General features: G+C 42.7%; 1 protein-coding gene across 2 annotated transcripts in view; it reads left to right on the top strand.

Annotated features, from left to right (window-relative positions):
* The window catches only part of STXBP1 (syntaxin binding protein 1), a 229,372-nt gene extending 206,304 nt beyond the window's left edge, over positions 1-23,068 (top strand). Inside the window, exons 18-20 of one of the 2 annotated variants that reach the window (XM_069609688.1) lie at positions 927-1,081; positions 6,201-6,333; positions 20,464-23,068. In XM_069609688.1, the coding sequence (XP_069465789.1) occupies positions 927-1,081; positions 6,201-6,310 (265 nt within the window). In that variant the 3' untranslated portion in view covers positions 6,311-6,333; positions 20,464-23,068. The remainder of the gene's footprint in view (positions 1-926; positions 1,082-6,200; positions 6,334-20,463) is intronic. The other variant, XM_069609689.1, reaches the window with a different exon arrangement.
* Positions 23,069-23,411: the final 343 nt, after the last annotated feature.

The following is a 23,411-nucleotide window of genomic DNA, read 5'->3' as shown; positions in this document are numbered from 1 at the left end:
GGCAGACTCAGAGTGTGGCGGGCCAGAAGCAAAGGTGCATGTAAGCTTACCGACACCCTTGTTTCCAGACCACCACACTCATAATAAGGCCCTATTACGCATGACCACATAGACAGAGCATTGCCGCTAATGACAATCAAGATGGACAATGCTCATTCAATGCCACTTAGGTAGGTTGTGGTCACTCGGGACCACTTAGATGGAAAATTATAGCATTTGACCTTTTAATTAGAGCACGGTCACCTATAGCCAAACCTACACATGTTCTCATGAAATGCACATAAAATATCATACATGGCTATGACCACATCCATTACAAAGGTATTCAGTTAACCAGAACATGGTCACTCATGACTACATTGCACATGTGCATTTAATTCCTACATTGCTAGAACAATGTTAACGGTGGCCCATTATCGTACATATAGCATAATGTCACTCATGGCCATATGGATGCAATATGGCTCCTCTTGAAATATTATGTATAAAAAGACCCATTATGACCTTCTGGATAAATAAAACATGGTATCTCATGACCAACTACTACATCCTGAGGAGGTTAACTATAGTTGACTTATTTTCACCACTAATACTGATTATTAAATATTTCAAATAACACTGAAAGTTCACATAATATAAGGATGCCCTGCAAAGACCTGCTGTTGTCCCTTGTAATGATACATACCCTGCACTATAGCAGTTCCTCCAAATCGTGAGTTTTTGATGATTGGGCTTTACGGAATAGTCTGGGGAAAGTCTGTCTCGTTCCTCTGTTTTGGCCTGAATGAAAGTATCAGCCACCACAAATGGAGAACATTAAATGCCACAGATGTATTGTATGGTGAGTCCCAGCGTCAAAGGGAAATTGTTTTTTTACCTGGCACTGATATTTGGAACCTAAATCTGTTCACCAACTTCCTTTTTAGTGCTCGCTATGGACACTGGCACAAGAACAAGGGTCCGGGTGAGTACAGGGCCGGCCCACGTCTCATTATCTTCATCCTGGGAGGCGTGAGCATGAGTGAGATGCGCTGTGCCTATGAGGTGACACAAGCCAGTGGCAAGTGGGAAGTTCTCATAGGTAAGTACACAGTCTCCCATCACATCCCAAGCTTGATGTCTGTTGTACCGGCTACTGTATGCCGCAGTTCTGAAATCCAGTCCACAGGTGCACAGGCAGGATGAAGGTGTAAGGTTGGGATTTATTGGTGGAAAAGAGACATAAATTAACACCAATATCCCCTTCTCACTATTTGCCCTTCACAACTAGTAAAGAGGAGCAATCAAAATGGCCATATTTGCTATTCCATGAGCAATGTATTTATTTCTGCCTTCATACAAGGACAGAACCTATGAGAGAATAAGGGGCCAATCAATGCCAGGACACAGCAAAGGAAGAGGATGCACCAACAGCTGCCTGGCCTCGTCATCCATCGGGCGACAGGGATGCCTAATACAGTCACCCTAGCAGATCCGGCACACACATTCGTCTTACTTTTGTGTGATGCTTTAGCAGACAAAGGGGCTTCTTCACAAGTCCCTTGCATTAAACATGTGAATGTGGTCTGCTAAGACCTACAAACCAGTTCCATTCATTAGAACCACCATCATGTTTGCTTAAAGGGTATAGTGGGAACTATTTGTTTCCTTACTCTCCCAAGAAGTAGCAAGTCTCAGAGTTTATAACTTTCCCATCCAAATATATAATGGGGTGGCTCACAATTATTTTTGCTTGTACGCCTAGTCATCTTACTGATCATAAACACACAGGGACTGAGTCGTTCTTTGCCTGACAATAGTACACACTGCAGGTGCCCTTTACTATGCCTATCCTTGCTTTTCATTAACAAGGGCTCACCTACTTTTACCCATGTCACACAGATTTTAAGCCTGGACTTGCCATTCTATCAACTGCCTAGTGCTGTTGATCAGCCTGTATAATACAGGAATAGCCATGCGATTTAGCTTAATTGCACAATACCCATACACGTTCTGGAGTTGCACCTGCTGACTGGATTTCACGGGACTACATCCCTCCCCCTTGCTCAACGACTCAGCTGCATTTTATTTGTGAACTCTAAGATCCTGCAGGTGGTACCCATCACCCCTGTCTAGATTTAATGTGTGTCGTTGCTGACTGTGGTGCTTGCATGGATATTGCATTGAGTTTAACCCTAACGTTTCATGACAGACAGCTTGGTACTTCTGGGCATTCCCTCCGTGCTAAAAATCTCTGGGTCGGAGGTGAAGAAGACGTTTTTCTTACTGGCCAATGTCAAAATCATGGTTTGAAGCAGACCGTCTGCAATTGACTTGAGGATTGAGACACTGGTTCTGGAAACACAGTGTTTGGAAGTGTGAGACCAATTTGGTGGGGAGTGACTGGAACAGCAAAGCAATATTGGAAAGAGTGAGACTTTGTGCAAAGAGGATGGGGCTAGGCAAGAAGAATGCCTAATATTATTCTATTACGTGCAGTGGTCCAGTGGCGTGGGAATCATTGAGGTTGTGTTGAAGTGTACACAAGTTCAGCTATGAGAACCAACCCATATAATAATTGTCAGAGGGGAGTGTTTTGATGAGAAGTTGTGTGAGACTCTCTCGAATTGTAAGAGCGTGACCTTTAAGTTAGGAGTGAATGAGACTCCATGGATATGTTGAGTGAATATGATCACATTGCTATTTGTGTGCGGGGGTGGCACTGCATTGGATTGTATAAGGCCGCTGATGCGGGAAGTGATTGAGAATCGATCGAACTGTTTGAGATCATTGACCAGGACCAGTGATAGAGGAGATGAAAACCTTCTATTAAAGTCCAGGACACCAATCTTGATAGGATTACCTGAGGGGTTATAGAAGAGAAGGAACACTGGCATGGTTTCCCCACATATCATAGTGGTAAGGAGGTGACTTCACATGCCCCTTGACCACCCTTTCATCAGCTGACTGGAAGTGATGCCACACAAACCTGAGGCCTGATGAAAGTTCACCAAGAAGTGTGATAATATTACAATGAAAATCGCACTGAAGGAGATAAAACATAGGGATAAGGGCTACAAAGCTTCACATATCTAGGGCACAATTGTAACCCTTGGAGGCTCCTACATTGTGCCCTACCATGCGTAAGAGGGACAGTATCACTGATGATTATATTGACAGGAGACTCTTGGAAGCACAGAGATTGCAAGAGGAAGCTGTGGGAAACCTTACATATCTTCCCGGTGCGTAGGACCAGGCCTGTGGGAAAGACTGCACAAGAAGCCAATGGGGCTTAGCTGCAGCGGGCCATTATCTCGCTGCAAATCAGTAACTCCACTTTTCTGGCCTCTTTTGCAGATGTTCAAATTCCTATGCAGGGATTTGATGCTGTTTTAGTATTAGATCTCATTCATGATGCTACTTGAGCTGTTCCCCCTTTTCTGGCAATAAGGATGCCTCTCTGAAACAGGCCCAGGTTTTGCCCCTTTTTTTTCGTTTGTGCCCTTTGCATCTTTCTCTACTCCTAACAGTAGCGTGGCCACTCCCCACCTGTTACAAATCTGCATTCACTTTCTCCTTGCCAGGCTACGGTAATTTGCAAAAAGCTGGCCGACTTCTGTGGTGCACTGTTGGCTCAAGAAACTCTGACCCCTTTAATGTGCTCTAGACAATCACGGAGGAGAGAAGACACTGGTCCAGTATGGCTGCTGAGAAAGTATGAATCAGAGGTGTGATCAACTTATGTAGAAAACAAAAGCAGCTGCTGTGGACACTCCGATTCTGTGGTAGCTATGGCGATGCATATTTCTGCTACAGGCCCCCTTGACAGCCAACAGTCAGTAGCAACACATTTGTTTATAGAGTTCAAGAAGAGACGCACTCAGCGCGCAAGCGCAGAGCATAGATTTGTTCACATAACCACATTATGCCTTTGAATCATATTATACCCTGAACATTAGCCTGAGTCACATCTAGACCGGATCATGAAGGTTATCAAGCACCACACCTAGATGGAATTGTGAATATCAGCATATGCCGCACTTAGATAGAACCGTGAATGCTAGCATGTGCCGTAACATGGAAATCTAGCACATCACTTCTAAGCAACAATGCCAATAACCAACCCTCTAACAATTTCACCCCTCTGCATACACCTCTAAACTCCAAACAAACACAACCACATCCCTATAACGCAACAAACCGCACAAACTTCACTACACCGCAACAACAAAACAAACCACATATACACTCGCACAACAGCACACAACGGCTACCAAATGAAAAGCACCCCAAGCCCAGCGAACGGTGTGAACCGTGTTGAGGCTGCCAAAAGCACATCACTGCTCTCTTGCATTTTTCCCGCTCATTCCCACTAACTCACCCCCTGTTCCCTTTTCAGATCTGCCAGAACGCCTGGGGACCACTCCGGTGGTGATAGTGTGCGGTACAAATATCCTTTAACATTAACATTAACATTATGGTCAACATATTTGTCACAGACATTATTACATCAGAGTCACAGAGAAATGGGGCTATGTGCCTGATGAAGGCCCGTCTGCACGAAACACATATGCTATCATTTTGTTTTGCAATTCTATGCTCACCACTTGGATGCTTAGTGTGGCACCTCTTTAATTGAATCATGTAACACAGAGGAACATTGCTATCAGTTGATACCAACCTAAAGTTTGGTTAATTATTGCAGAATTTCAAATCAGACCTACATACGCAAGGTCCTTGTATGAGGCCAGTACATAGAATAGAATCCCATCCACAAGCTTCAAAAGATCAGGTAACTTTTCCAGGCCAAATTGCTTTCCACCTGAATTACAAGGCTGATTTACATTTCCCCCATAAGTAGCAGCAGTCGCTTCTACTGCAGGAGACAGTGTCGTTTTCCTTCCAGGGGTAGAAGCAGCTTTCCCTCTGAAGTGCTATGTCAAGCAGCTTTCCCTCTGAAGGGCTATGTCAAGCAGCTTTCCCTCTGAAGGGCTATGTCAAGCAGCTTTCTCGTTGGCTGATGTTGCCAGTTTTTCCCACCACTTTTCTCACCACTTTTACTGTACAGCGGCCGGCATAGCACGCTTCCCACTGCTACATGCATCAGATTGCTGTTGCTTTGCAGATTTAACTGTGAGGCAAAAGGCCAACCATGGACCAGATTATAGAACCTTTGCACCGGTGCAAGTGCAAAGTTGCACGTTATTAGCACTGGGGCAAACCTTGCCCTATTTCTAAAAACACTGGGACATATTAGAAATCCATGACACCATGAAAGGATCAGTCTGGCATGTTATAAGCACCAGGGCAAACATTTCCCTTGTGCAATAAAGATGCATTTCTGCACCAGTGCAATGTTTGCCCTAGTGCTAATACACCAGAGCTCTCATAGTGCGGTGCAGCAGCTTTCACCCCATAGCAATACCTTGCAGTGTGAAGTGGAAGACACACCAGCCTTCTCACTGAAGGACCTCGTTGATTTTGTATCTGTGAGGTCTAGCTTCTTTAATGAGTGGGCATGTCTAGCAACTTTCCCACTGCATGGCCAGCAGCTTTCCTACTGTGGGCCAGTGTTCATTTTCCATGCCTAGTAGCAGTGCCACTTCAAGGAAAAATGTGTGCTGAGTCGCCTCGATTAATGAGAAAAGGTACCCCATGCAATCAACTGGCTAATATATTCCCATTTAGGGATTTCCAGTTTTTCTGTAGGAAAATCTGATCAGTACAATATACAAACACAGTGGTTCAACAAGGACTCCAAGTTTCAATTCGTGTTTGACACATTCAACTAGCCTCAGCTGCTGAACTAATTATAGGTGCTGTGGATGAGATGAACGAGGTATATAGCTCTTAAGTCATCTGAATAAAACATTTTACCATTTAGGTCTAAGGGTTTCCATGAAATGCCAAGCTGCCTGTACATATGTACCATATGTACATGTACAACTGTCAATTCATGTTATACTGTGTGTATTTGTGCCTGCACCTCTCTGCATTGTCTTTCTATCATGCGTGGCCACCTTGTCTCGCTCTGTTGCCGTCTTGTCTCCTAGTTGTGCTCCTTCTGCATCTCATTACTTGCCCCTGTGTACCCCGCTCCGGCTCCGTGCTGCCTGTGCCCTATCATGTTGTCGATTACTTGTTTCCGTTTGGCAAGCGGCATGCTAGCTCCTGATGTGTGTTCTTTTGAAAGACGTCAGCCCGCCTCTGTTCTCTCACAGGTTCTACCCACATTCTAACTCCCACCAAATTTCTCCTGGATTTGAGACACCCAGACTTCAGGGAGTCCACTAGGGTTTCCTTTGAGGATCAGGCTCCCCCAATGGACTGAGAGCCAAAGACTCACAAAGAAAAGTAAAAGCAGTTTTTCTAACAAAAGAAACTCTTCCACTCTGAAGGGCTTTCTTTGACTCTTCTCTCACTCTTCAGTTGATTTAATTTTCCTTGTTTTTATGATTTTGGTAAGAAAATGCTTGCGTTATTATTATTATTTTTTAATATGTCTATACACAATGGTTGAAAATGTGTCGAATACGTATTACCCCATCACCCAAACCCTCCCGAGCCCTCTTCATTTTCATTTAAAATGAACAAATGACATCACCGTGGGGGATTGGAACTTCATCACTGACCCATCTAGTTTGCCCTGTCCAGCCTTATCTCTATGCTGACAGTTGTGAAACTTGTCTTTGCTCTCCTTCTGCTCTGGTCAAAGCCCAGAAAATATATGGCTTTGTCATTATCAGTGACCCAAGTTTCCTTTGTGCTCACTATTTTGGATGCGAATTAAAGTTGCAAAACAAATTTAAGATAAATCGGCAAAATCAGTATATTTATGATACCCTGAATTTTCCAGAAGATGTTCTACTTTAAAGAATGGCTGGGTGTCTAGTGTATTTGAATATACCTTTAAAATCGCCCAATAAGAAATTGTGTGCAACCTTTTTAAGAGCACGCTTAAACTTATTGAAAACGTATTGAAAACCAACGAGACCTTAGCGGTAAGAAGAATCTCAAGCAACAACATCTGTCGATATTGTGACACCAAGGACAAAGTGGAAACTATAAGAAATTTGCTCCTGTCTTGTTTGGGTACTTCTAAGCAAAGAAGTACACACATGGGACACCTTTTCAGGGACTGCGTGTTCTTCGACGAGGATCTTTGGTGGAGCAGTTTAATGTGCGGCAACAGCACAAAATTTGTAATAGCCGTAGCTCAATTTTTGCAGAACATTGACCTGGAGGTGGCTGGAAGGCCTGAAAATAAGCATATTTGAAGCAAAACAAGTAAAATGCCACCAGCTACCAAGACAACTGATCCAGAAAATATGTGCAAGGAAATGAAAGAAAGTGAAGGAATCTACATGGTTATTAATTAATTAATGACTCATTTTATTTCAGAGAAAAAGGAAAAAAAGATGAAGCTCCTTTTTCCTTAACTTTCAAACATTTTTGTAAACAGTTGAGTTAGTTGAGTCAGTCAGTTGAGTCAAGTAAATAAATAAAAATATATATATATACCTTTATTAGAAGGTGCTGAGTCCAATAATGTACTTTGGGTGTTGTAGGTGGAAGAATGGGCACTTTTTCTTGACATCCATTTTGCTTTAAAGGACTTGCTAAATCAATTGGACTTTACCATACTTACTGCTTTTCGTGTAAACTTTTAGATTGAAAATGTGTAACTTAAAAATTAGCCACTATTTCCCCAAAAATGTTTTGGGACAGGATAACAAAAAAAAACTCTTCTAACTCCAGTTCTAGCATATTTGTGGCAAGGCGCCTGTCAAAAATCTTAGACACTATACCCTTCAAGATTGTGTTTCTCTCCCTTGTCAACAAAAATAATTTTGAAAACTTTGTAAACATTTTGTATATTCAACCCATTTTAAATTAAAAAGTGTTATCTCATTTGATCACAAGCAATTCCTTTCCGACAAAATATTTACAAACAAAAGGCCCGATAGGACCTATAAAATAAATGCAAGGATTGTATTGAGCATTATGTTTCTGGAACACCCAAAGGTGTTCGATTAAAGCACCAGTTATGACTTGGCGTCAATTCCATAGGGTACAACCCTATTAATTACATTTCAATTGCCAAATCAGGTTTCTTTGAGGCAGCTGGATTACCTACAGTATGGCTTACCCAAGGCTGAAAACCTTAAAGAGGTGATGGGGTGATTAGGGTACAAAACAACTTCAACAACATTCATCCTCCGACAAAGGAACCATTTTGTATGCTAAAGATATTATCATAATACGTATCCATGTTATTTCAAACTAACTACTGACTTCAAAACACACACAGAATAGGCAGGTCTTAGGAAATGGGTAACAGCATAAGGAACATAAACTATATTTGCTGGGCTCAGTTCCTTTCCACATTTCTTTGGGTTAACCAGTAAAACACATTAGACACAGTAATCCCTGCTTAGGTGGGGAGAATAGTGAGTGGGGCAATTGCACCAGCAAGTCTCTAACAATGTGGAGGTAATTTCACCATCATAGGTCCTCTCTGTTGAGTGTGCACCCAGCAACAGAATGACGTTTGGTACCACACTCTCAGTGCATAGTAGAGTTTCTCTGCAGCTTTGTCAGTTTGCAGGTTCAGAGGATCTAAATGCTGCCAGTCAACCTGTATTCTTGAGATACCTGGACTGGCATGGTAGGGCACACAAGAAAGATCAAGCAGTTTCCACTGCAGGAGATAAGCATCCTTTGTCTCCCAACTTGAAACAATGCAGTGTCCTGGACCCTGTGCTTCCCTTCTGGGGACCTGAGATCTTGGGGCTCTCTTCAGCCACTAATACAGGCACGGCTGGGCCCAAAGCAAGTGGTGGGGTAGGGCTCCAGCGGGAATATAATCAGCCTCAATGAAGGCAGCCGAAAAGTGCTGAATAGCCCAATCAATACCCAGAATGGATTCAGGACAAAACACAGTCCAGTGACTTTAAACTCCTTTCCAGCCCCATATGGTTGGTTACGCATTGACAGCTGATGGGTGCAGGGTTCAGAATACAGGCAGGGCAATTCCCTTTTCTTTCCAATTATGAAGACTACTGGCAGAAACATGTTGCAAGGTTATGGCCTTTAATGATGGCAGACACCCCATTAGAAACTCTGGACCAGGTAATGCTGCTTAGATGGAAAAGAACTGAGTGGGTTGAATCTTTGTTACTTGATGGTCCACTGAAGCACGGTTTGGAAGCTTTATCTACCTTACATTTGCATCTGGGAAACTAAGCACAGTCCTACATATTTATCCAGGAACATCTCAACACATTTGAAAAAATGTTTACCGAAACGTTTGTGGCTTGTAAAATTAAAATGTTAAACTCTTCGAGTTATCACAGAAAGATAGTTTTCTTATCCTGTTAATCTCACAACAATCCTATAGGCAAACACTGGTACTGTCTTCATAAATAAAGTGACTGCATTCCTTTCTTTTAAAAGTAAGTGAAGATGGTATTGTTCTTACGAAAGGCAATTGCGTATTAAAATGGCAACCCTGTCAGGTGTTTGCCATTCAGCTTTAAATCAAGGAATATCAGGAAACAAGGATTTGAAAATGAACAGCATCCAGATAGACAGCAAAAGGCCAGCACATGGCCTAGAACAATGTTGTTCAATGTTATTCTAATTTAAAACTGAAAACAGTGTTTGCCTTATTTTTCTTCTTTTTTAATTCTAATAGAAGTTATCAAATCTATGCCGATCAGAATAGCTTTTTCCGAAAAGCGTTCTTGGGATGGCGCCATGAATGTACAGGACACTGCACATTTTCGTCAATTTTCTGCTGCAAACCCAGGATTTTGTACTTGTTCGCCTTATCTACAGAGTGCCCTGTGCAGTCTGTTGTTCTGTAGAAAACAATTAGGCCTCTCCCTACTCTGTGATCTTCTATGGAACATGTAAACAACTGTGTGTAGAGTTCCTTTCAGGCAATTTTAAAAATGCATGTGAGAGTTCCATAAGAAAGGTCAATTAGATTTGAACCTTTCTCCAGCGATTCGCCCATGACTAGTAGGCCAAATCTCGATTCCGCACTAGTTTCCTTTGTTCATTGCGTTTCATGTCAGAAGTAGGGTTCTAGCCCCTTTGGCCTTTCTGACACAAATAGCGTTCTCGTTTCATGTCAGAAGTAGGGTTCTAGCCCCTTTGGCCTTTCTGACACAAATAGCGTCCTCGGTTTGCTATTGCTCATTTTTCATGCCATGCAACGTAAAATGTTGAAGTTTGAACCAAGCCATTCATCCTGGCATCTTCCTTAACTGCTTGAAATAAAGTTAGTCACTGGTGGGGTTGATAGGTAAATGCAAAAGAAGATTTCACCAATTCTTGGCTATGTTGGTCCGGTCTAACATGGCGACATGTTGATTCAACTTGGTATTTCAGTCAGCTTATTTTCCAAAAATTTCCCTAAGGTCTCGTCTCACTGGGTTTGTGGTTTGGCCAAGAGAAGACCACATGAAAGCATTCATAAGAAAAGAGAGACCCAGGATGAGACTGCGCCCAGTTTTACAAAGGTGGTTTAATATATAGAAATGCCCCTTAAGATGACACGTGTTACAGTCCCTTTATAGACCTTTCTCAAATCAGGGCTAATTAAAGTACATGATCAAAAAGTAAATTCCAACATCAACAATAACATTATGTTAAATCACATATTTACATTGAGAAATGCATGTAATACAATGAAACATATTTAGTTGATAGAAATCATAAGACAAAAACCCAAAAGTAAAAAAGCAAAAGAGCCAGACAAAAATAGGGTGGGCAGTGGGAGGGACAGAGAGGGTCAAGAGATAAGTACAAAAATCTTAGTTATTCAGTGCTTCATATGTGGCCACATTCTTAATTCAGGAATGTATAGTAAATATTTCTGTTTTACCTTGGTTTCTCTAATGCCCCTTAATTAGGTTTAGCAGAGAATATCCGCTCTTCCAATATCGGGTTAGATTCCTTCAAGAAAATAAATTTATCATTTAGCGGTGATACTTCTTCAATTGCAAGCCTATTATTCATGTTAGGGTAGGCGGGTTCCACCATCAGCCAATAATTCATTGTTATGGTTACAGTATTGAAATAGTACTTGATGCGTGTTTATACACTCGTATTAAGAACCATACTACTGATTTAGTCCATTATTCAAAAATCCAGTGCTCAATGGTGTTTCCAAAAATTACATGCAAAAATCTATGTTGGCATCTAAATATTCGCGTGTGACTTGTATTGACTCATTTTATATATTCGCCTTCTAGTTTAAGAGGTTTGTGCACGCATTCACGCTTCCTTAAATCAAGCGTGTGCTGTTCTTTAACACGCACTCAGGCTCACAGCATTGTGTTACAATAGAAGTAAATCCGCCACTCTTCTGAGACGGTCTCTTACCTTTAACTATCTGTCTCGCGTTTAATCGCATGCAGCCGAATGTCCGGAGGGGCATCTGATGGCGTCCCCTTCCTTGTTATTCTGAGACTCGGTCGCCATGACAACAGACTCGAGAGTGAGTCCGTTTTCCATGGTGAGGGCCAGTGTTTGCCTGTGTAATACGGCGGCCATTTTTAAACAATGTGTTTTACCATACTATTTACTTCCTAACATATCCGAATCTCAGTTCTGTTTCATTTAGATGCTACTAAAGTTTACCGATTAAATATCATTGCAAATAACAAAGAAACGCAAATATAAGACCAATTAAAGTCATTTTCTTGGGGTGAAACCGCCTACTGACAACAGTGTATATTATCTTATTCATAGATTGCGAGATGGCACTGTCCCCTAGTATAAGCAGCATAAAGGATATTTTGCGAATTTACATGGTCCCTGGTGCCAAATTAAGGTCCCGACAGCTGTCGGGTATGGTTGTGCTGCAAATGGACGCATAGTTAATGTGGCGTCCATTTGCAGCACAAGTATTGTAACACAATGCCGCGTGCCCGAGTGCGCGTTAAAGAACAGCACACGCTTGATTTAAGGTGACGTGAATGCGAGCACAAACCTCTTAAACTACCATTGAGCACTGGATTTTTGAATAATGGACTAAATCAGTAGTATGGTTCTTAATACGAGTGTATAAACATGCATCAAGTACTATTTCAATACTGTAACCATAACAATGAATTATTGGCTGATGGTGGAACCTGCCTACCCTAACATGAATACTAGGCTTGCAACTGAAGCAGTATCACCGCTAAATGATACATTTATTTTTTTGAAGGGATCTAACCCGATATTGGAAGAGCGGATATTCTCTGCTAAACCTAATTAAGGGGCATTAGAGAAACCAAGGTAAAACAGAAATATTTACTATACATTCCTGAATTAAGAATGTGGCCACATATGAAGCACTGAATAACTAAGATTTTTGTACTTATCTCTTGACCCTCTCTGTCCCTCCCACTCCCCACCCTATTTTTGTCTGGCTCTTTTGCTTTTTTACTTTTGGGTTTTTGTCTTATGATTTCTATCAACAAAATATGTTTCATTGTACTACATGCATCTCTCAATGTAAATATGTGATTTGTTGATGTTGGAATTTACTTTTTGATCATATACTTTAATTAGCCCTGATTTGAGAAAGGTCTATAAAGGGACCGAAACACGTGTCATTTTAAGGGGCATTTCTATATATTAAACCACCTTTGTAAAACTGGGTGCAGTCTCATCCTGGGTCTCTCTTTTCTTATAAATGCCAAAGCAGCCCTGTAAAAGCATAGTTACCTGACAAAGAAGGGCCTGGCAAAGTTTATCGAGCTAACCTAAGAGGGGCTTCTGAAATGTAAGCTATGGGATGCCCTGTAAACATGGGGTTATCTGGTAAGGTGCACGTCTTTTAATGTGGAGTGTCTGTCTTTTGTCAGTCAAATATGCTAGGAACAAACTTGTGCACAAGTGAGAAAGCTGAAAAACAGAGCTCTTCCACGGGGTCTTTAGTTAACACCCATAGCATTGAAAGTTGGAACAGTCAAATTCAACCATGAAAAATTAGACTTCCAAGGAGCAAATGAAAGAGTATACTATTTTAGATCTGACAGTGTTCCTTTTTCCCCAAATTACCTATGGCAAATAAGTTGATTTATGTGAGAAATAGTTAATACCAACTGAGACAAATAATAACAACAACAAAACAATCCACTTGTCGCAACATTCTTGGAATACTTTCGAGGATTGCTAACCAATATCATTTTAATTAGGATTAATTAGGAGTGACAACAAACATCTACCCTCAATATCATGGATGCCAGATTGCCAGCCTTGACAGTGCGCACTCAAACTTTTCAGCTGCCATGACGACAAAGAGAGTAATTCATGCAATTAGACACTTAAAAAAATAAATTGCCACAGGGCAAGCTGTCAAGGTTTTAGAGGTGAATCTGAATTTTTTAGGTGCAGGTCTCATTCCCTGGGAATCAGTCTTGCATTAGATGTGGCTATTACTTGGTGGAAGGCTGCTGTACTCGTTGAAAGATAATCCAATGTGCTTATTGTGAATCCCTCTCTTTGGATCACTGTCTCATTGATTCTCACTCACTGGAGGACAATGCTTCCTGTGAAGAGGGATTGTCATTCAAAAGAATGCCTCATCAGTGGTGAAGGCCATTTAGTGGAAGTCATTTTGACTTACCTAGAGCAAGTCTCACCCGTGAGACATCACCATGGCCACATCGTTTGTAGGTGATACTCGTTCTACTGGTTTGGCTCCCGTATTGGTGATTATTGCAACTGTTCTATGTGCTGGGAAGAGTTTAGTGATTCAAAGGATGAACCCCCTGTTATTAACATGAGAGGAGGTTTCAACTCTCCTGACCCCTGAGCCTCCCACCTGAGAACGTTGCATCACTCCCTCTGAAGAGTATGATATGATATGATAGGTTATTTATAACACGCTTAATACCCAGAGGTTTGTAAGCACGGACCCGGGGATCGAACCTGTGTGGATCTGTGTCTTCTTGCTTCCAAGGCAAGCACGTTGACGCTGAGCTAACCACATCCTGAAAATGTGAACTGAAGATCCAAAACTGCATTAATGTTTTGGAGGTAAACAGTGTTCCAGCCAGTGTCGGGGCCCAACACCTCATTCGTCTGATGTCCACACTGGTTTGACACACCTAACCTTCCTTCTAAATGCACCCTTCCCGTTCCGCAGTTGCCCTCTACCCCCTGGAGTCTGGACCTTCCAAATACCTGCAACAATAAGGCACACATTTTCAAACGTTCTTTTATCCCGAAACACGTTTTCTCCGTCACGCCTGATGGTTTTTATTTTCGACACCCCACTATTGCATGAATCCACACCACTTCACCACCACTTCTCACACAGTACAGGCCTTGCTGTTTTTTTTCGTCCATGGACACCATACATTTTGAGTTTCTACCACCCTCAGTTCTTTTCCTCTTGAAAAGGACAGTCATGTATATATCCTTCAATATTTTTCCAGCATCCCAAAAAGTCCATAGATCAACAATTGCAAGCATTTCCAACCTAGATGCTGTGTTTGTGGGGTAAATGGCTGGGAGGCGGGAGTAGCTTGGAATGTTGCATGATCATGGGAGCACTGTCAACTGTAAATGATTATGGGTAATGTAGAAGAACCAATAAGTGGATTTAACCATGTTTTCAATTTAGAATGAAAAACATGATGAAAATGCTAATGTGGCAGCCATCTTGGAATGGGACGATTTTCTTTGATTGCCAAGGGAATACAACTATCACAGGGGAGGTGCAATTATCTAAAAATAGACAAAGGGAATGCTGTATCATGAACAGAGTAGTTAGAATTCCTAATGCTTTGAAGGTATATTTGCCAATACTGGGAGCCCCGAATAAAGAAACTTTTCAAGGCAAACTCGACGAGTGTTTTGTATCTCCTTATAGCATACACTGTACAACGGGAATACTTGTCCGGTGAAGGTGGTACAATTATGATATTTACATAAAATATGTTAGGGCAGGTAACATAAGGAAGGAGTGATTTTTGGCGATGAAGGTCTTCTTTAAGAGACAAACTGTCAATCCAGGGGGTCTAAGCAAAATGTGCAGTGGTCAACATAGATTTGATGTCCACCTTCTTCAATTTTTAAATAATTAATTTGGTTTCACAGATCCCAACTCTTGTGTGATATACTTTTCTAGCCAGATGAATTTCGGTGATGTGGTTCCTAATAGAGATAGCGGGAACAAACTGTTCCAAGATAGTCACCACAAATATTGTTGGCTAAGAAGGGCTTTGCCTTTCCAGTGAATCTTCTTTTTATGGCTCTTTATCTTCTAGTAGTCTGACGTATGAAATTCACTGCAAATCCAGGATGTGTTGTATTTGCTCGCTCTATTAGTAGTACATTACAGCAGTTGTTTTAGCCTTTCATCGGGTGTGAAATATGTACTTCCTTTCTAGAATTATTTTGTTTAAATGGCCACAATTGAAGTTCATCTCCTACTTGTGTTGCTCTTGTGGCTTTCCCCTTGGTTTCTTCCTTTCATGCCCATAGCCAGGAAAGGCAGTGCCATTCTGAATCTTTACATTTGTCATGGTCCATACATATCTGCGGCTGAGCTGCAGCTGCAGAGCACTGTGACTGTGATATGGCCAGAGATGGAGGAAACGTGTGCAGCCAAGGGCTGAACATGCATGAAGAATTATCTTATCCCTAATTTTCACATGCGGATAATGCCAGAAAAAAGGGCTTGATTAAATTATAAAGACGAATGAACCGTCCTCTCAACTGAAATGGTGGACTAAGTATAGCTAATGACAAATGTGTCCATACAACCCTCTTGATAATGCTCCCAGTCAAAGAGCAACATCCTTTTACTTGCAAATGAGATCTTGCCAGCATGATTTTAAGGATTCAATGGGCACAGGCAAAAGGAAAAGTTGGTGCTTTTTTCCTCGTAAACTCTGTTGAATAGGCGTGTGAATGGACATGGCAGTGATTCCTCACATCACTCCTCCAGAGCACATCTCTAAGAAGAGTCTAAAGAGTAAATGGAATGGATGGCTGACTCCTCTTGGGCCCCTCATGAATTAGCACAGGGGACCCAACATATACCAACATATACAATATATTGAATGTAATAGCAATAACCCAAATACAGTCACAAGACCCATAAAAATGTCCAATAGGTGATTGACACCGCCTGTAAAATTAGGAAAGGGAGATAGCCTCCTAAAAAGGGATCAGAGATTCATTCCATATTTCTTTGAAGTGCCTGGTTCCTGGAGCTTCCTTGACCAGGTAAGGTTTGAGTGAGGTTCACAATGGGCTCAGCCCCAGAGCTAGCTTTTATCCAACTTTGTAGACTATTTTTGTGAAGGTTTTGGCAAGTCAGGCATATTCGTAGCCCCTTTGTGTGACAGCTTTTACTTTGTGATGGGCTCCAAAGTTATGTTTGCAAATTTGGAGTTGGAACCAGAGGCACTCTTGGTCGGCACATGTTTCTGGCACATCTGCTTACACCTGTTGTATTTACTCTCTGTCTGTAACCAACCTTCAAGCCTACTTGTTGTTCCAAGCCGTCTTTGGCATCCGAGAAGATCTAAGTCTATCCTGCCAGGAGATAATGGCTACTCTCCCAATGATTGTGTAGCATGATAAGGATCCCCAATTATAGGAGACAGGACCACAACTGCCCACTTGAATGAACTCTTATATCCAATGAAAGCTCCTCTGTGTCAGATGTATTTAACCTGCGGGGCTGCCCTCCTAAGGCAAATTAACAAGGCATTGACAGACATTAGTCCTTTTGTCATGGTTATGAGAGACTTACCCAGAGTCTTTAGCTCACTATCTTTCACAGAGGAGAAATAGCCAAAACATATCAGTCTTTGTCCTGCCCTGGCGCAGTCCAGCACAGAAATGCTAGGCAATTCTCCTCTGAACAAGAGTACCAACAGCAACCCCAGACACATGTTTCGGTCTGGTTGGACCTCATCAGTAGGGTGGAGCTGTGCCTCTCTAAGAATAGTGGGCAAAAGGGTCCACGTCTGGATTTCCCGAGTAACTTAGGGTGAGACCCATAGTTACTTAAATATGCACACGAGAATTTAGCATGAGTGACTTGAGGCTCTTCAAAAATTGAGGATGATGACTGCTTTTAATAAAAATATAATCAGTTTGGGCATTTAGAGGGACCCCATCAACAGTTTTTTTACCTAAAAGGGTGCTCAGCATAAAGGAATTTGGAAACCACTGCTCTAAGCATACTCTACAAACAGAGAATGGAGAAGAGGCTTAGTTCTGTCCCTCGTGTTTTCGATTTCAAGATTCAGTGATTGCCTCACACATGTGACCTTTGAGCACAAGTGTTAGGGAAAGCTGTCTGGGAAACTCGGTCCCTGTCAACGGCACTGCCAAATGATATGATATGATAGGTTATTTATAACGCGCTTAATACCCAGAGGTTTCGAAGCGCGGACCCAGGGATCAAACCTGTGGTGCTCCGTGACGTCTTGCTTCCAAGACGAGCATGTTGCCCCTGAGCTAAACACAACCTCATTGCTCAACACCTACATCAATCAAACATCCTGGTCAGGAATACGTATTTTACAATAAGTGACATCTTTTTAAAAACTCATAAAATACTGAATATTATTCCTTGAATAGCCCTAAAAAACACTATTGTTTCCTAATAACACTTTAAAAGTAAACTGGGGGAAACCTTGACAAAAAGTATTTATAGATGTACCTTTCAGGTCTTCGGGGAGAGCCCTGGGCAAAACAGTTTATCTAGAGGTCTGCAGGAAGAACACTCCTAAATCTACAAAAAGTACTAAAGAACAATACTCTGGGCTATGTTTTGGACTGGTAGGTGCTCAGAAATTCACATTGATATACTCTGGCAAGGAAAGTGAGATGTTGAAGTTCTATGCAATGGCACTTTGCTATGAAACAGTATAGCTCAATATAACACATACCACCGAAGGACACTCAAGTATTCCATTAGAAGTAATAGAGAAAGGCCCAAAAGTAAGGACCTGGAAGTACTAGTACTAGTCACTCAATGACGTAATTGCCAGAACAATTGCATGGCACTCAGGAATGTTCATAGATGTGCCACAGAAGGCCTGTCATGCACGTGCCTTGAAGTGCCAGGACATTATGTTGCAGAATGCACAGTGAAGTGCTATGCCTAGTACTGAGCAATGTCCCATCAGGGTGACATGTCTTGTCATCAGTGAAAGACCAATGGTGATCTTTATATCGGTGACCAGTAAAGTTTTCCCACCTTCCCTTTTTGACAATATCCCGGGGGAAACAGGTAGATTGAAAGAAGGTTTATCAGAATAGAAAAAAAGAAAGTGGCAATGGGGATTGCCCCTTTAAGCATACAAAATTAAATTGGAAAACAGCCCTAATGCACTGATGTACCATTTCATTTTCACCAGTGTAAAGGTCTGGCATCACCCTCAGGTATCACAGAAGACCTCTGAAGGATGGCCTTAAAGTGGCGCAAAAGGGCACTGAAAGATATACCTTGCCCTACAGAAGAGCACCCACGAGTGTATCCTTAAGAACGCCAGAAGGACACTGAAAAACATACCTTGAAGTACTAAGTACTGGAAAACACTACTCAAAGTGTTTACCTTCATGAATTACAGAGTAGCAGTCATGGTGGTGCCAGGACATTGACACAGAGGCATCTTTTAATGAAGCCAATGAAAGGCACACGCACTTACTCCCCCTTGAAGAGAACAGACTGGCAGGTTTCCTTGGCCATAGCAACCGTGGGATAGATTTGGACATGATGACTCTCCCAGTCTCATACGGTGCCCTTTCCTGTCGAGTCATATAAGCTAGGTCTCCGTTAGCCGCTCCACTCCGGCCAAGATTTCGGTGAGACCTGCTAGGAAATAACCCTAACACATGTGCAGCTGATTCCGTCCATGGGGCCTACTCTCAGACTGAAGAAGACCTCATGTGTTTTACAGGACACCCGTGCAATCAAGTGTGGAGACTGGTGAAATGTACCCACTTGCCTTACCTAGGCTACCTTTACCTGGCCCTTTTCACTACTGCTATTCTAGGGTATGGTTTGGGTATGGCCACAAACATTACAAAGCAAAAAAGACCATGTTTCCACTGTCTCAAACTGAAAACAACATCTGTTATTGCACATAAAACAAGTGGGGGTTTCCCTGTACCAATGTTTAGCACAATGTCACTTTCTATAATTAATTTCAAAACAACAAAAAGGTAAGCAAAGTGTGCCATGCCCCTCCCCAATATTGCTTAATCGCCATTTGCGCAGGGCATGCAATATGCCGCAGTTTCTCTTCGCAAAGGGTGGTATTTGATACTTGACCAGGTATCCACAACATTTTTACTGTACATGTTTGTCATTGCCGCTGATGCATCTTTTTGCATAAAAAGGTGTTCACGTATACAAGAGTTACAGCGAGATGGAAGTCTCAGACTGCCTGCATACCTCTCCCACCCCCAAATACCCGAGCGGTTCTTGTATCTTCCCAAGTCTGAAGATGGAGTGCCTTCTCATTTAAATGTCGCAGCAGCACTAAGACACTGTGTAAAAATCACCCAGCTAAACACTATCCTGCCATTAGTGGGGCCTTCTGTTGGACCCACTACTGGAGGGCAGCATCTCTCTTGAGTAGAGGTCTCAGAGGCTAGTATTCTGAAAAGAGGCACAGTGAGCATTGAAGTTGCCACTTCAGGAGACATTTCAAATGTTGGCTGCCTGACCACAAGGCAGTGCTTAATGTGTGGGGGCTGAGCCCTGGCACCTATTTTGAGCCCTGGCACTTATTGTCTCGGACTCACTTTAATTATGAAATGGGGATGGTCAGTGCATCCATCAACCCCAATGAGCAGGTGTGAGCTGTAGTGGAACCCCAAACATGTCAACACTGTGGGGAGCAGCTATGGGTGGTGGCAGCAGTGGTGGGGAAATGCCCACCCACAGTGTCAAAGGAGTGCTACTAAATATTTGGGCCCTGGCACTTATTTCTTTTACAAATTAAGCACTGCCAACAGGGGCCCAGAGTGCCAAACCTCAGATTCCCAAGAGAATTTAGGAAATATGAATACGCCCTAAGAGCAAAACTGGATCCCTTTTTCTGGACATATACATATGTAATATATGCTGAACAGATAGTCAAAGGGTTAGGCTCATCTTAATGTACCAGCTTCTGCTATCACTTCTCAGTGCCCCAGAGGTTCTTTCTGTATATCGTATTCTTTCTAACCACCCCAGATATTCTCCACATGCTGGTGTTGGTGCTGTAGCTGAGAGTTCCTTTAAATCAGTGGCTGCTGCAGTAGCCATAGAAATGGCATTACGTTTGGGTTGTGCATCATGAAAGAGAATTGATAGTTTTCTGCCGACGCAAAATGTAGGGTTGCATGTGGGCAGGGACAGTGTCGATAGGTACTCATCTAGTAAAGAGGAAGGGCGTGGCACACAAATGCACGTTGTTCACTGTTTTTCTCCGTCCCCTTTCCTCCCTCCTTCTCCTCCAGGTTCCACACATGTCCTCACTCCACAGAAACTCCTGGACGCCCTGAAGAAAATGAACAAAGCAGATGAAGAAATCAGCAGCTAGATTTCCCTGCGACTTCATCTTTCTCCACCCAAATGGATCTTCCTACCCCCAGATAGATTGCTGCGTTTCCAACCAGCTCCCCAGCAACTGCCTAAACCAACCCCCAATCTCACTCATAGCCCTCAAAGAATCAGGCTTCTTGCCGACATCCTAAAGAGCCTCTCAGATTCAATCCCGGCAGAAGACTCCGGTCCTGGGCAGAGCAAGCAGCGAAGAAAGAATCTTCCAGATCTCTCACTTATGTTTCACAGACAAGGAGTATGACGCCAGCCAGAAATGGTTGGCAGAGAATGGTTTGAGATGTTTTTGTCCCTCTTTTATGTTTCCAAGGATGGAATCATTATTTTACTATCTGCTCTGTGGCTCTCTGCCTGCACCCACCCTCTCCCTTGTAAAAGGAATGCATGCTGTGGAATGGCTGCTAGATATATACATGGTTAGATGTTTGAGTTTGGTTCTATAGGTTTTTATTTTCTTGGGTGAATATGTCAAACTGAGGTCGCTGTGCACTCATAGGAACCAGAGCTCCTCTCCTCCATGAAAGGCACGTGGACAGGTGTTTCCTGAAGTAGAGACAGGCAGCTTGCCAATTATTATTCCTGAGCTATGTCTCAAGCTTCTCCATGAGGGACATGTCTCGATCAGCCTATATATATATCTTTGACAAAGGTAGAAGTCCTACCAGGGTCAATGAGGTACATGTCATCTCACATACAAAGTGGTGTGTTCCACACAGCCAGCTGAGTGTAATGTCCCACCTTGCTCTATAAATGGTGTATTTTGCACTTCCCTTCCATAACAGGCTATATTTATCCCAACGATTGGTGTGTCCTGGTCTTTCCAAAGAGCGGTCTACCCCATGAGGCACGACGAAGGTCATGGCCCATCCTGCCTGATTAATTGTTCGCCCTGTTCTTCTAAATGGAGGTTAAATAGCCCCACAAGCTGCATGACATGCACTACTGTATGCACTTGGCAATGAATGCTATGCCTACTCTTGACTCTTCTTAATAGAGGGTAGGTAGTTCCCATGAGGCCTAAGAAATTGTACCGTGCACGCTGCCCAAACAATACCCAAATCTACCTGAGGAGCAGAACATGCCATTCTGCACAATGAATGGTAAATAAAGCTTTTCCTGTCTGGTGGGCAATATGCAACCCGTTATCCTTGGGCCCTGATGGAGTTAATAATTTAACAAGATATGTGGGGGAGACCATCCTAAGGAAAACCATGGCAAACATCATGGGAAGGCCATCACCATCTGGGATCGTCCATGGAGAAATCACAAACAACCGTGGTTTGTTAATGAACATGAAGCAGGGCAATGTCTAATGACTGAAGCAGTGTCGCTGTTATATGCCCCCCTTGTGTGGTATGGCAGAATGTGAGATGAGACGTAGAGCCTTCCGTCGCGCCACGTCTTTGGGGACACATGGAGTTCCCACTCTGCCCAGTTGTTTTAGAATGAGGGATGCACATCTTTTCTGAAAAAATGCCAGTGTGCCTGATTCCAACTCTTGTAAATCCTTTTTGGGAGTATGTGTCCCTCCCTGTCCCACTTGCGTGCGACCCAAGTAGGGAAGTATGACATACATACTGTGCCCAACCCAACCAGTATAATGGAAATGGAGGCCCAGCTTTCCCAACCATGGCAGATGTACCATACTCCCTACCCTACTCAAGGAGTGTAATGGGAGGTATTTCCAGCCTTGCTCAAGCCCACATTATGCCATGGTTCCACGAGGGCAAAAGTGAACTGTATGGTGTCCCACATTGCCCTCTCTGCAGAACCGACATCTTGACTGTATCGGTTCTTTCGGAATTGTTGCAGGAAACATGTTGATGGTGGTGGTTATAGATCACAAAGAGAATGATTGCTGTTGAAGCATAGCCCCACTCTTGACCCCACCACGGCCTCCATCACTAGGATGCTGCTGCTCGACAAAGGAAAGTCCTTAGTTACGTCCAGGTTAGTAGCTCTGCCAGCTGCCAATCTTTCCTAAAACAGAAATGGGCGGGGCATAGAATGCGAGGTCTACAAATTGCACGTGTGCATCAAGTGTGATGGTCAAAGTGAGTATGGTCCTCGGGGTCACAGCAAATCTCTCGTCTCTCGCTGCTCCTCCCCAAATGTACTGCGGAATAAAAATCTTCCTCTTCTGGTTGAGACCAAGCCAGGCCCCGCTATGGAGAACAGATCACGCCGGCTCTCACCACCTCGCATCCGCCCTGCTCAGTGGTGGGTCATGAAGACTGTCAAGAGGACGTGGCTTATGTTACCTCTGCTCTAGTCTGCAAAACACCTCTTCCCCCAGAATTGATTTTTAATTGACAGCACTTTAAAGTAAACAAACATGTTTACATCAAATATCGGATCAAAAAAAAGTAAGGAAGAGTTCGTCCCTTTTAAGTATGTTTTAAACAGAGATCTCAGTTTGCCATATTCACCCCTTTGAGAAGTGTAGTGTGTCAAATGTCACTTGCTTGCAATAAAATAATAAATAAACACGATGTACACAGAGCCTCTGATATTTCAGTATTGAACGCAATTACAAAAAATTAAAAAAATAATAATAATAAAGTGTCTCAAAATGTCGCCCAGGCCCCCGCTTGGCTAGACTCACTGTCCCCTGCATTTCCCATAGACTGTCGCTCCTGCCTGTCCCCTATGCTCCCGTTGTCCTTTAGTGAACCTGTTCTGACTGTGAAATTTGCTGCAACCCTCTCTTCAGGGCATTCCCTCATCGTTAACCCAACCAGTGGTGTCCTAGGAGGAGAGTGTATGTTCTGTCTCAGTGATGTTTTGCACTCAGTGTTTAGCATTTGGAATTTGTATTTGTATCAGGTTCTTTTTCTTTTTTTCC

This window comes from Ambystoma mexicanum, chromosome 8 (assembly GCF_040938575.1).
Source record: "Ambystoma mexicanum isolate Mex_15411 chromosome 8, UKY_AmexF1_1, whole genome shotgun sequence".
Taxonomy (NCBI): domain Eukaryota; kingdom Metazoa; phylum Chordata; class Amphibia; order Caudata; family Ambystomatidae; genus Ambystoma; species Ambystoma mexicanum.
Note: the sequence above shows the minus strand (reverse complement) of the source record. Positions and strands in the feature narration are given on the sequence as shown.